Source organism: Sturnus vulgaris, chromosome 3 (genome assembly GCF_052056855.1).
Source record: "Sturnus vulgaris isolate bStuVul1 chromosome 3, bStuVul1.hap1, whole genome shotgun sequence".
Classification (NCBI taxonomy): domain Eukaryota; kingdom Metazoa; phylum Chordata; class Aves; order Passeriformes; family Sturnidae; genus Sturnus; species Sturnus vulgaris.
In genome coordinates, this window is record NC_142245.1 from 105,565,919 (window position 1) to 105,580,094 (window position 14,176).

The window sequence follows — 14,176 nt, forward strand, 5'->3', positions numbered from 1 at the left end:
TTGGACAAATTTTTTAATAGAACTTCTGTATAAACACTGCCATTTCAGAAATACTGGCAAAGAAAAGTGCTTTATCCTTACCAAAATAATCTAGCTACCTCTTTGAGAGGTTGATGCTTTCATATACTCAGACCAAATATGCCAGCAACAGGCGACCTTTATTTTCACACTCTTAGACTGAACTAAAAAAAATCTTTGTAAAATCACAGTTCATCCAAGTTCAGCACAGATCTGCTACAGATTCATAGCTGAAAACTTAAACTCCTGGCCATACACAGCACATCTGAGATGGTTGATTAAGGTTGTGCCTGCAACTGAACTTCACTGTGCCATGTCAAAAACAGACTTTGAAACTGCTGTCCAAGATTCCACCTTGTGTTGGAAAGGCCCATGAGGCAATGCAGAAAGGAAGTTTTCTATTTCAAGTGCAGGGGAGACAAAAGCCAAACACAAGAAGTAGACTAGGGAGGCAGGGAAAGAGAAAAAAGGAAACCAGAAGGAGGAAGAGAGAAGGGTAAGACAAAGGAGCCAACAGAGAGACTGCAAGAAAATCTGGCAAGCACTTTCAGTGGGACTGAGGATGAGAAGAAAGCAGATCTGAAGAAAAGTTAGGCTGTAGAAGGTGTATGTGACTGTGGGGCAAAAAGACTCGAATAGTAAGCTGATGATAAGAACATCACACAGTACAAGTAGAAACAGAAACATACTTAGGAGGGGGAGGAAGCAGGAGATAAATGCTGCCTGGAAACTGGGAAGGAAGACATACTAGAGGAGAAACCAGAAGGAAAAGATACTGAACTAACTAGGCAAGGAGACTGAGAATAAGAAACCAGAAGAGCAAATTAAGGCAACAGTTAAAAGAAATTTCAAGCTTTGATATTAGCTCTACAAGCTCTGGCTCAGTGAACCATATAAATGTTAATACAACGCTACACGATGGATTGTTATTTTTCCATCTTTCAGGGTTTCTTACTCAGCTAAATTACTGCAGCTTAACAAGTTACCACAAACCAGCTGAGCTGCATTTTCACACACATAAGCAAAGCTCCCAAAACCCAGAGAAGATAATTTGCATTAGCTTACTTCTCTTCCCCCCTCTCTAAGCTAATCCAATTCCTTTACAGTTGTTACAAGCCAGAAGGTGGCATCTGGAAAGTTGCCATAGTTGATCTAATTCTTGGCTACCTGTTAAACTGCAGTAACTTATCATCATGTACCTAAACCTTTAAAATTGAGTATGAATAACTTTATTATAAAAGAACAGAGACTGTAAGTACATAGTCATTTATATGGTATGTTTGCCGCTTTCAGTTGTTACTTTGTTCAGTCATTCAAGCTAGAACATGCTCACCTTTGCATTTTTTCCAGCTATTTTGCCCCCTGCAAAAACTGAAAACATAAGGGCAAAATGTGTTTTGCCATCTATCAGTCTTCATGGCTATATTTTAACTGAAATTCAATCTTTTCGACACACTGATGGGTGTTATAAAGAAGCTGAAACCTTGGCACATAAAATCAAACTTTTTTTCAATTTGCCTCAATATGCATGAATATCATTTAAGTGCTCATCTGTGTAATTCAATTCATATACATGTACAGGTCAGAACTCTAAAAAAATAAATAAATAACCAGGAAGAATTTTTTAAGTGGCTGTTAGGGCAAGTACAGTTTCTACTTGGCAGAAGGGCACTTTCAATGTACTTTTATTCTAATAATGCTACTAAAAAATATTTCAGGTTTAGATAGCACCTTTCATCAGCACTTCTCAAACTGCAAAAGCATAGGGTGGCTCCTGCTTCCCTGTGCAAACTAGCATGCTAATTAAATCACCTTGGATACTGCTGCAAGATTTCAGCATGTGCTGTCTGTGCTGAGGGCTTTGGACAAAGCACTGGAACTGACCTTTGCTACAAGAAAATGGCTTAATCTCCTGTGCTAGAAAAACCAATGCTGATTTTCTTAAATAGATACACAACTAAAATTTGTGTTCTATGGAAGTTCTTCAGATAATGCAGGATAAAACTTTTATGACTTAAATCTATTCTATCTAGAGACCTTAAATAGTTGTACTGTATTAAATATATATATATTTATTATCACTATCTACTACTGTAATGAAACTGTCTCTAGAGTGAAACACAGCTGCCAAGGATTCACTGAAACCTTAAAAAGAGCTCAGGACAAGTTACATTACAGAATATCCACTTGGATAGCACAATTTTGTAACTAAAATTTACTTGCTGTGGCATTAAGGAAAATTAAGAAAACCTACACTACTGGGCTGCCTCAATTTTCTTTTTTTTTTATTTGAACACGGGATATTTTGAGTCTCCTCTTTAAAATCAAATACTGGACAGGATCAGTGTAAAAACCTGATTTTGAACTTTCTAACATAAGTTTTGTTAAAGTAAATAATTTTTCTGATTATTTTATAAAAAACAACACTGAGAAAAACTCTGTGTTGGTATTCAGTATATTTGATGCCACTACTCACACTTAGGTACCAAATAACAACTACCATGGTTAACACTGAAGGGTGTGCTTTTCCTTCTGTTTTTTCTCCCCCATATATTAAGCCAATTCCTAATAATTTTTAAAAATTACTTTCTTTAGTGCTAATTTCCCTAATTTTGAAAAGAATACTGTTAGAGAATACAAGTCCACCAATTTCTAACCATCTGCAAGATACACAAGATTAATCATGCTCCCCTGATTTCATTAAAATAATATTAGTAATAAGAAGCAATTCAGTGCTGTAAACTAAGAGATTAATAGCAAAAGGAAATATTCTTTTAAAAAAATGTTTCTCTTGCCTTACTAAACTGAACCTGAAATATAAGAAAACCTACCTTGCATGTTTAAAAACTGAATATGAAATTTCTGCTTTAGAGCAGAAACATGATAGAATGATTATTATTTTTTTTTAAATACAAACAGGCTGGTAATATTTAGGAGTATCTGTTGAAATAATTAAAGGCCCCAGACGTGCACAGAACTGTTTAGGCTTAACTATATCTAAGATTAAACCTGCTAGAGTTAACAAGGACTATTCTTGGGTATTAAGTATTTTTGTTTTATAAATATTTTAAAAATGTTATGGAAACAAGCACTCCAATATTAGATCAAATTTAGAAAGTCTTATGCTGTTTAATTTGTTCCAAAAAAAAAAGGATTTTTTCTGATGTGATAATTAAAACAGTGTATAATGTCACTACCATCATTTTTACTTTATCCACAGAATGAAGACTTCCTCGAAAACAACAGCAGCTTACTGAAAAACTTCTGGGGCAGAGTAGAGTGATTAGTATGGAAAAGTATTTTGGAGATACCTGTGACTACAGGATATTATTCAAAAATGCACCTTGTATACAGAAACTCAAGTGAATTTAAAAAACTTTTTATATTCCCCTATAATTTGTTTTAAAGTTGAATAGCCTATTTTTGCATTTTTTTTAGAAATGTATGTATATATATGATGCCTGACACAGATACACATTTTTGCTTAGCACAAAAGTCTCACAGAATGTCCTCACTATATTAACAACCTACCTGATGAGCCAAATCCACCAAGTGCAGAGCCGATAGCTGCTCCTAAAGAGCTGCTACTTCCAAAGCCAAGAGATGTGCTTCCTGGTTGGCCAGGACCATGTGAAAAAAGGGAACTGCTCTGGGAGTTATTGGTCAAAGAGTTACTGCCATAAAATGAATTGGATTGTAGGCTACTATTTGTTTGCTGTTGCTGTTGCTGTGGCTGGGCACCAAGTGGCCGAAATAGACCGTTCGTGGCTCCCGCGAGATTGTTTGCTGTTCCTCCAGCTGAAGCAGCTGCAGCTGTAAAACACATGTTTTCAATCATAATTACTCTCTCAAACATTTCTGACTGAAAATGGATTATTCAGAACTAAATTGTATTTTCTTGAAGCCCTCTTAAAACAAGCAGAAATTCACATACTCAAGGACTAAGAGACTTAATACTATTACACAATTACTCAAGGAAAAAAGGTGAAGAGAACACATGTTTTAGGCTAATCAAGGCTGCAGAACTGTTAATGTAATTGAGGAAAATTTCAGTGTAAACATATAACACATTACTGTTTACTGAACTTTTTATATCCAAAGTTCCAGTAGCAGAGTTGCAGCTAAGAGTAATTCAAAAACATCTTCAGCTACTGTCAGAAGTGAGTTCTGCATAGAGAAAGAAGCCGATAGATTAATTTAAAATCTTATTTTCTGAACAGATTAAGTTAATTAATCCAGGGTTAATACTCTGGATTTTAATTCACCAAATGCAATAAATGGTTCAGTAAAGTAATACTAGATCTGACAACTGGTAAAAAAAGAAAGAAATTAGAGACTTTTGATATAACTAATTCTCCTCTTTCGCTTTCCATTCTATACATAGCTTTCTCCTTGCCACATTTTTCAGGAAATAAGTTTCATGAGAAAAGCATGGCAAGGCTCCAGAGCAGTCCATCTTCTGCCAGGCCGAAGCAATGAAATGATGCTTCCTAGAGGACACCATTTAGGGGACTGATGAGAAGTGCATGTTATAATGCATGGGGAGAGAAAGGAGAAAATGTTCCTATCTGACAAGTAACATTTGCAGAAACATGCCTGTGAATGTATGGGAAGAGGACTGTAAATTCCAATTAAAAATGGAAAACCCCATCTGTGATAAAGAACAGTCTCAGAAAACAGGAGACAGAATAATAAAGCAAGCAGGCACAGTATATCCTTCACAACTAGAAAACTTCACAGATGCATAGAAAACAATTATGTCAAATACTAATCAACATTAACGTTAAGCTTCAGTAGAGAAGTGAAAGAAACCTCTGTGCAGGATTAAATACTTACCTGCTTGTGCCGCTGCAGAACTGATTAGAACAGGAGTTGAGGCCACCAATCTGACTGGTGCACCAAGGCCAGTTCTTGCTCCAGGGCCTACTACTAAGGCACCAGTCTGATCGTAATAGGCAGTGGGAGCCAGTACTTGGTAGCCTACACAACACAGGAGACAAGGATTAGTGGTACAGAGAGTCCCATACAGTCAGCATTTTCTCTCTCCTTGAAATATTCTAAACACAAACTACAAACCAGCATTTCTGCCATAGTCTTTGAACATCAACTGGACCTCAAAGAAAAAGCAGTAAACATCATAAAACACTGGGACAAAATTAGATCTAGAAAGGCTTCAAGTAATTTTCTACAACTAAAACAACTTCTGAAATTAGTTGTCTGAAGTTGAACTTATTGTCAAGGTTAAAGTTTCTAACATCACAGTGAGAAGGTACAGGTACAACACAACTGGCAGTACTAGGATCATTATAAAATCCATTTCTTTCAGCAGTTTAAAATACTCTACATTTCTCTTGTACTCCTTTGTACATGGAGAAGCTATTGAGATATTCACCATTAAAGGGCTGAGCTAAATGCAAGTCTGGAAATTCCACACATTACCTAGTCACACTTAAAAGCCCATCTGCAAAAAACACATTAGGAAAGGAATGGTGTGTGTGCAGGAATACCTTGGGACCAGTCAGTTTCACAGGAATAAAAGATTGTTATCCAAGCATAGTACTTCATTCAGTTCATAGTGAAGAATTGGAATTGATGAAGAAAAGGAGGAGGAGTTGAAAAAGGAGAAAAGTAAGCAGTAGGAAGGAATTCAGGATATAATATATGAATGAAGAAAAGCAAAAGACAAAAAGCCAAGCAAAAAAACCCTTTATTTAGAACAAGAGCAAGAGAATTTATTTTAAAGCTCTTGACATTTTATAGTGAAGTAGATGAATTGGAACAAGAATCCCTAAAAAATGGAAGAGAAGCTACGATAATTTAAGAAAGGGTGCTGATATTTAAAATACAATTATTTCTAATTGTTAGATTGACTATTCTTACGAAGCAGTAAAACAAAACCCAATGGAATTTCAATATTCCTCCCATGTTCAGATATATACTAACACTATTAAGAAAAAAGACAAGATTGCAAAAGTCACACATCTATTTTTGTACACGTAAGAACAAAAATTTTGCGTTCTATTTTAAGTCAGTTGTTCCCATCAGTTGCCTTGTATGTTCAGAACTAGGTCTAACAGGGTTCTCTCTGAAATAACTGGACCTCTGATTTAAGGTAAGTACCACAATCACCAGCCTTCCAAGTCATATTTTCTCCTCCTCAATTTCTAAAACATCTCTGTAATCTCTTCTGCCTAGATACACTCCAAAAAAAGAGCTGGAAACATTATCTGCCTTCTGGCCTGGTAGTTACAGTGCTCTGCAGAAAAGCTGGTTTCACGGGTCCAAATTCTCACACACTAAGAAAATACAAAGATATGAAGGAAAATCGGGTAGCACTGAACAGGACAGGAGCAATGAAAATCCAGATCTTTAGGTTCATTTCACAGTTCTGGAGGTATTCACCTCCATTATACTTACGAAAAATCACCACTGCTATCATTCTAAACCTGTTTGTTCTCACTGCTGATTTTGCACTCCAGGCACATCTACCTTCTCTTTCCCACCAACAGCACAAGAAGACAGTTGTCCTCCACATAATTTGTCTGAAAATCTAGCTAGTTAAAACAAACCAAAGCAGGTTCTTACACTTGAACTAGTTAGGAAACCTTTGCTAGAGGTGCCACTGCCTCTTCCACCAACAAAAATGTGCTCTGCTCTACCCCTTCACCACTAAGAAAGGTTGCTACATTCCCAAGGCAGGGAAAGGTGACGAACTGTTGTCTGTTTTACTGTAGTTCTGTACATAACACAAAAGATTAGATTACTGACACAGTAGGAAAGCTCGTTATAATAACACACGTTCCTGTACCCATTAGTGATGTTTAATTACTAGTATCTACATGATTTCTGCTTTTACTCATAGCAGGTTCAACCGATAATACCATGTTGGTTCTACTGCTTGCTCCTGCTGTATCATATAAAAACACTTTTTCAGAATTCAGAATTGGCTAATGCTTACCAGTATTAATTCTGCCCACCTACCCTCTTCAAATGCACAAACTCATGGATAATACTGTAACTGTTCAAGTAGAACTGCATAAAACCCCCACTCATTTCATGTTTACACTCTTCTGCTCATCTAAAACTAATACATAACTTTTTATATTACTTATAAACCATGATGTAAACAAACCTATTTTCCAGTGCAAAATACTTGGAGGAGGGCACGGGAGATAACTTATACTTTGCATAAATTAGATTAATTAAATTAATTAATAATTAAATTAATACTAATGCAGTTTTATACATTAATATTAGATTTTCTAAAATAATTTACTTGTATGACTGCTAAATCAAAAAAAGCAAGCAACTTGACCTTGCTATTTACATTACAAGATACCCAAGATACTTCCCTGACATTATCCAAACCTGTGATCCACCCTTAGACAGTACATTTAAAATAAGTAATGTTAAGCTAGGTCAATAGCATCCAGATACTGTCACAGAAGGTTCAAGCTGTGCATGAGAACTAATGGATTCATCCCAGTTTCCAATTTCTGAAATACATTCTGAACCAAAACAGGCCTCAGCTTTCTACTTAAATCTACTACAACAAAGTAACATAGGACTCTGTGAAATTGCTAAAACCTTGCTAAGTGCATCTACAGCCTCAAAGGCATAAAATTTTTTTCTTTCATGTCAAAAATAAAATTTCAGAGGGACCATCTAAGATCACATTAAATAACTGAAGAACAGCCCTCACAGCAAAACGTAGATCTTCTCCTTTCCACTATTCCACAAATTGTGCCTCATTCCTGAAAGGTGAGCACAAATCTAGAAACTATACCCACCTTCTCTCTTATCAGAGAGAAGGTGGGGACTTGGCAGATCTCCTAATTCCCTCTCTTCCTGTTCCAGTTTTTATTACATTCCATCACATCATCATCTCTCTCTGTGGCTGTGCAATTTCCCCTCAAAATTAACAACTATCAAAGCTCTCTTCAGTGCCTTCATGTTCAAGTTCACAGTGGTGTTCCCATGCAGTCAGAAAACTAAAACATACTGTTCCCTAATCAGTTCCTAATCACACCTTTTATTTTAGAGTTCAATTGCTCTATCTACACTTACTGTCTCCATATCAGCAGGGAATGTGAAAGTAAACAATCTAGTTTATCAATACGGTGTCTTGCTGAAATGATTTCTAAATGTCTCCAAAAACCACTCTGAAAAACTTTCTGATTCTTATCACATAAACCTTGAATATACCTAAGAACGTAAGGAAATGAAATCTGTTGTCTTGGCTTATGCAGCTCATCCTCAGTATTGCACTTATCCATCCAGTAATGCAACTTCCCTCAGTGATGACATCCAAATGTATGCCAGTGTGCCACTTCTCTCTACACAATTTAACAGATGTGATGCTCCTTACTGCCAACTCAATTATCTGTCCCTTTTAAAAATGCCACCCTCTCCTCTCCCCAACTCTCTTTCTCCAAAATCTGAATCCCTATAACCTTTTGCTTGTTGTGACAAAGACATGCTCAGCCTTATCTTTGCACATTCTCTCACAAATCAAATTCAGAACTTACTATCCAGCCCATCCAGTAACCCATTTATGCTTTCTCTAACCACTGTAACTTTGCCTGTATTGTATATCCGCCAAAATGAAGTTTGGCTTCCATTTCATACTACCCACTGCAATGTCACACTTCAAATTCCTCTAGGTAATAAAACAAAAAAATGCTATGCCAGTGGATAGAGATTATTAATTTTAATGCTTTATATATGGGCGTTTTTTTCCAGACTACTCACTTCACATGTCCACCTGCAAGCCAGACGCACCATGCCAGCTTTACTGTGTGAGCTCCATAAAACTAAGTTTTTTAAAACTAAGTATCTGACCTAGTCAGTGGAGCCTCTGGGGGCACTTGATAGACTTGCTGTTAAAGACATCTGTTTTAGGGTAAGCTGAGCAGCTCTACAGTCTCTTTACAGCAACTACACAAGGGAGATCTCCACTGAGCACAGTCACTCCTTAGACCACTGAAGTCTCAAGTAGACTCCTGACTTTGGATGATTAAGCCAAGCCCAGAAGTTGCCCGTGATGAGTACTGGCTTTATTCATAAGCAGAACGTATACTGATTTCCCTATGAAATTAGGAATACCCTCTGACACTCTCTTGCACATATATTCAGACAGAAACACTCTGTTTTATAAGAATCTTTGTTATTGAATGACTTGCTCAGTTAGGATAGGAAGAATTTAAAATGGAATTGCATAACTGTGATGCAAAATGCATTTCACATATACTGGTTTTAAAAAAGAACCCAAACTTTTACCTTTTATCAGCCTTTCATTACCCAGAGGGGCCTACAGGAAGGCTGCTCTTTTACAAGAGCATGAAGTGACAGCACAAGAGGGAATGGCTTTCAACTGAAAGAGTGTAGCTTTGCATTGTATATTAGGAACAAATTCTTTACTGAGAGGGTGGTGAGGCACTGGAACAGGCTGCCCAGAGAAGCTCTTGCCACCTCCCCCCTGGAGGTGTTCAAGACCAGGGTGGATGGGCTCTGAGAAACCTGGTCTAGTGCAATGTTCCCTGTCCATGGCAAGGGGTTAGAACAAGATGATCTGTAAGGCGATTTCTAAGCCAAACCATTTTATAATCCTATGATTTTCTGAAAGGAGACTTGACAGCAACATTATGTGAAAAGTAACCTGGATTTCAAGCACTTTCTCTCTGCATGTAGAATGACATACATATCTTAAGCAACACAGGAATACACCTTCCTGAACAGTTAACAAAGAAACATCTGAAATATCAAATTTCAAAATAAAGCCATCAAATAGTTGGGATAACATGAATTTCATCCAATATGAAGGCTATGACAAGGAGAAAACAGCTCAAATAATTTCAGGACAGCAGCATGGACAAGCTGAACAACATCCTCCCACTTGCTAGCTCACAGTGAAGCCAAACTACAAATACTGCAAAGAGTACTTAAAAGCTTGAAACTCAATTCAGACCTTCACTTTGTCTTGTAAAACATCTTAGTCCATTGAAACATGATTTCCACACTTCTTAATCTTGTTTATTACATTACATGTGTTGCTCAGTGGTTGCTGTCTGGGATTCACTGAATCGTATTTTGGTATCTAGGTATAATTTAGTCATCTTGACTCAATTTTATAGTAAGGTAATAGAAAAAGGCATCTCTGGAGCCAAACTCACGTTATCCTAAATCAGGAAACTAAAACAGAGGCGGACAAATCAAGAGTAAGTTGAACAAATCAAGTTCCTATTTCCCTTTGCTTGCTATAAATGGAGCCCAAGTATCGCTCTCAAACACAGACACCAAACCCAGTAACAAGATTCCACATATAAAGAAAGGCATGCATTCATTTCCTCATCCTAAATTCTTCTTACTCTAAAAAGAGGAATCACCAGCATTCCCTATGACTCACTACAAACCCATCTGATGATGGCTGAAAAAATAAATGTCTTTCTTTATATTTTGAGCCCTATTCCCTGGAATAGTGTGGTTGGTAAGGCTGAAGTCAGTTGCACACAATTCCTATTATAGAACAGTCTGAAATATATTCACAAGAATAAAGCTCTTCTCTGGCCATCCAGGCTTGCAGCATCAGATGGGCTATAACAAGAACCTACAATGGAAACTGAATAAAAAGGCTCCTGCCCTCACAGAAAATCTTTTGAGGCTTGTGGAAGGGGAAAATAAGCCTTCAAGCACCTTCTTCAAAGGAGAGGCTCTTGCACTACTGAGGTTATGTATTTGACCACTCAGTATTACTTTCAGTCATCCACCTGGAGAGGGGGCATCTATGGGTTTTAAGAGCTAGTTGTAAGACAGCTAATACTCCAGATCCAAAGTAAGAACTAATACACAACTATAAGCAAATGCACATCACAACCCCTCTCAAAAAACCCCGAAGTTACAGCTAAGCTTTTGAGGCTTGTACAAAGATGCCTATAACATCTCTCACATGCCTCATTGTTTGAAGGCCTTATCCATTGCTTTGGTGAGCTGCAGAAACACCACTTGGAAGATGCCAGGAAAGCACTTGGCTGATTCCTCAGTTTAGGAGAAAGACATTAAAAGCTGAATATAACTACTGCATGAGAAGAAATAGAAATTGCAGTTATAAATAAAAACAGACAAGAAAAACACAATAGCTAGTCAGCTCTGCAGCTAGAATCTAAAATGTGCTCATGGTAGGTGAAATACACAGTGTAGCCCCAGAGCATGCAGCATACAGACTGCAGGGCATCTCACTGTGGTGTTGACCAAGGAGAGAACTTGTACAGGTCAGAAGAATGCATCAACATTATCTAACATAACTATGTAAAAGCCTTAACTTTCATACTAAAGATTGGCCAAGTATACTGAAATTGCTCTTGTTCAGGTAACTGTACCAAACACTTAGAAGTGATGTCGAACTTCAAGCTAATCACTCCCCAACACATGAACCATTCCTCAGGAAGACAGAAGCCATGCACACTGAAAGAAACTGAGGCTCCAACCTGTGGAGTGCTTCCAAGCATTTTGTGATTTTCAGATATGCTCAAGCAGTAACTTTATCTTAAATTTATTAATTTGGGATTCTGAATTTTAGATGTCATTATGCCCCAAATAAAAGCTATTCTAGCAACACTTAATACCTCCTGTTGCAGAGGAACAATAGAACACACGACTCCTTAAGACAGCATGTAGTTGCTTCATTATGTATGAAATTATCTTGCAAAAATCTATGATATTCTTTGTGCATACATTTGTAACAACAAATACAGAGAAAATGCTCCAAATAACAAATGCTACAGGAATTTATTGCGCTCTAAAAATATTGTGCCAGTATTTTAAACCAACTGAATAACATAAAAACGATAGAACTCAATTCTAAGCATCTTATCACAAACGTAACAGGACTTTGTTAATCTGTTACCTAATAACACCAATATTGTTACTTTCAGTCAGACTCTTAATCCACTGATAACATACATACCTGGCATGCCTGTAGCAAGACCCTGACCAAAAGCCAAAGCTGGATTTGCTGCTGCAGCTGCTGCAAGTGACTCTGCCTGCTGCCCTTGCTGCCCCTGGTTGGGAGTGAGCGGGCGCTGAGTTGCTCCAGCTCGCAGGACCTGCAAAAGGCCAACACAACACCCCTTCCTTAATAGGTAAGGAAGCCAATCTATTATGTGTTAATAAGGGTCTAAAACAATTGCTTTAAGTATTTGATGCCTCTCAGCCCTGATTTTCATTTTGGGAATACTGCATCTTGTCGGTTTCAAGAATATACACATATAAAGAATAAAAGGTAGATACCATTTTTGCTGACAAACGTGACCATAAAATATCTGTCATGCTCTGGACAGTAGGGCTGAGGTATGTTCCATCAATGGTAATGAGTATAAAGGAAGGAAGAAAATCTCTAAGAGATTATCTCTAAGATAAAATTTATCTTAGAGATAAAATTTATGATCTACATTATTTATTAACTGAACACCTGACTTTCAAATGTGTTGATAAACACATTTGTTTACATTACTTCCAGGCAATTGAATGATGTAAATTTCAGCACTTGTATTAACTTGTCTAAATAATTAACACTCCACTGCCAACAGTGCTGTAAATAATGCACCCGCTATGTTTTAAACATTCACATAACACTCCATCACCATGCAACGCAGGCGTATTTTATTATGCTCTGACAGCAAATCTCGGGAATCTGATTGAAAAGCAATCTAAATTGTTGTAACTACTCTACTTCTGTTGGTTAAAGTCAACTTTTTCAAGTCCAAAATAAGGGAGAAACACAATTCACAATATATTCCTACAAAGAATTGCTTATGTTATTTGCATAAATCGATATTAATTTTAGAAAGAAAACAAAAAGACACTGCAGAGGCAATACATATTCAGTTACCAATGCAGGCCACTGATAAAAACAGTGATGAAACCCCTGGAATTACATGGTATCTTAGACTTCTTATATTACATTTCTAAGAATGACCTTGAAATTAACCATACTGTTGGTAAAAAATTTGAAATGCCTACATTCATTCAAATATAAATTTATTTTAAAATTTGGGGTTTTCCTTTGTCAAAATTGCCATTCATTTATACTGAAAGCTCATACAATAGTTTAAAAATGTACTAAAGTAACAATAGAAAATTAGCATTTTTTTAAAAAAGTACTTAAATGGAATTTTCAACAAGTTCTTGTAACACTTGCTTTACCAAGGCAAAAACATTATATGGTGACACTGTAATACAATAATGTAACAGAAAAATAAGCTGGGCAATCCTTCAATCCTTCCTTCCTGTGAAGCAACAAAATTACTGGCAACACCTTTATTTCCCTACTTTTTCCCCTACCTTTTGAAGGGCCAGAAAAATGTGTAACATTCAATCTTCCAGCTAACTTACGAAAACACACATCAATTTTTTCCCAAGCTTAAAAGAAACAATATCCTCCTAAGATTGCCAGAGTGAATCTTTTCATCCCATTATGTCAGTTTTCCAGATTAAACTTTACAATAATTTACTACACAGGAAGCATTACCTACACACATAATAGCACAGCCACCTGAAGAAAGGAACCGTTTTTAATAAAAGCCTATTTCCTTAAGAAATGAGGCTGTAAAATAACTTTAACATGGTGTGAGACAGTGACAATCAGTAAGGAAATTGAGAGTTTTTAACATTCATTTATTATACAATAAAATGCAACATCTGAATTATGTAAAATTTTCTAGCAGCTGACCCTTACACACTGGAATGTTAAAGAAAGGCACTCTGCTTTTGATGCTGAACATACCGGTTGCTGTCCCTGCTGTGCCTGGGAAGCTGCTTGCTGATTTGCTGTGGTATTTGCTGCTGCAGCTTGCTGCTGGAATAAATTGGCTGGATACACCCCCCACGGAACACCATAATACTGAGGTGGAACCACAGCAGGACCTAAAACCAGAAAGCAGGATTATTCCATCTAGTGCAGCTGCCTAAAATACTGTTTGTAGCATCCCTCACTGAACCATCTTCTCAGTTTCAGATGAGAAATTGGTATTAAAAAGAAAGAATTCCCATATTAGCTAAAATGACACATGAATACAAATGTGTTAATTTAAAAAATTCACACCAAGTCATATCTTCTCCATAAAAAAAAAAATGAATACCCTTTTGAGACTCAGATGACAAG

The 14,176-nt window shown here is 36.8% G+C and overlaps 1 protein-coding gene across 9 annotated transcripts in view; it reads right to left on the reverse strand.

Moving 5' to 3' along the window:
• The window catches only part of PUM2 (pumilio RNA binding family member 2), a 74,157-nt gene that overhangs the window by 18,183 nt on the left and 41,798 nt on the right, over positions 1-14,176 (reverse strand). For all 9 annotated transcript variants that reach the window (XM_014894925.2, XM_014894924.2, XM_014894926.2 and 6 more), the window contains 4 exons: positions 13,799-13,938; positions 11,981-12,119; positions 4,855-4,998; positions 3,550-3,831 (listed from right to left, as the gene is read on the reverse strand). In XM_014894925.2, the coding sequence (XP_014750411.1) occupies positions 3,550-3,831; positions 4,855-4,998; positions 11,981-12,119; positions 13,799-13,938 (705 nt within the window). The remainder of the gene's footprint in view (positions 1-3,549; positions 3,832-4,854; positions 4,999-11,980; positions 12,120-13,798; positions 13,939-14,176) is intronic.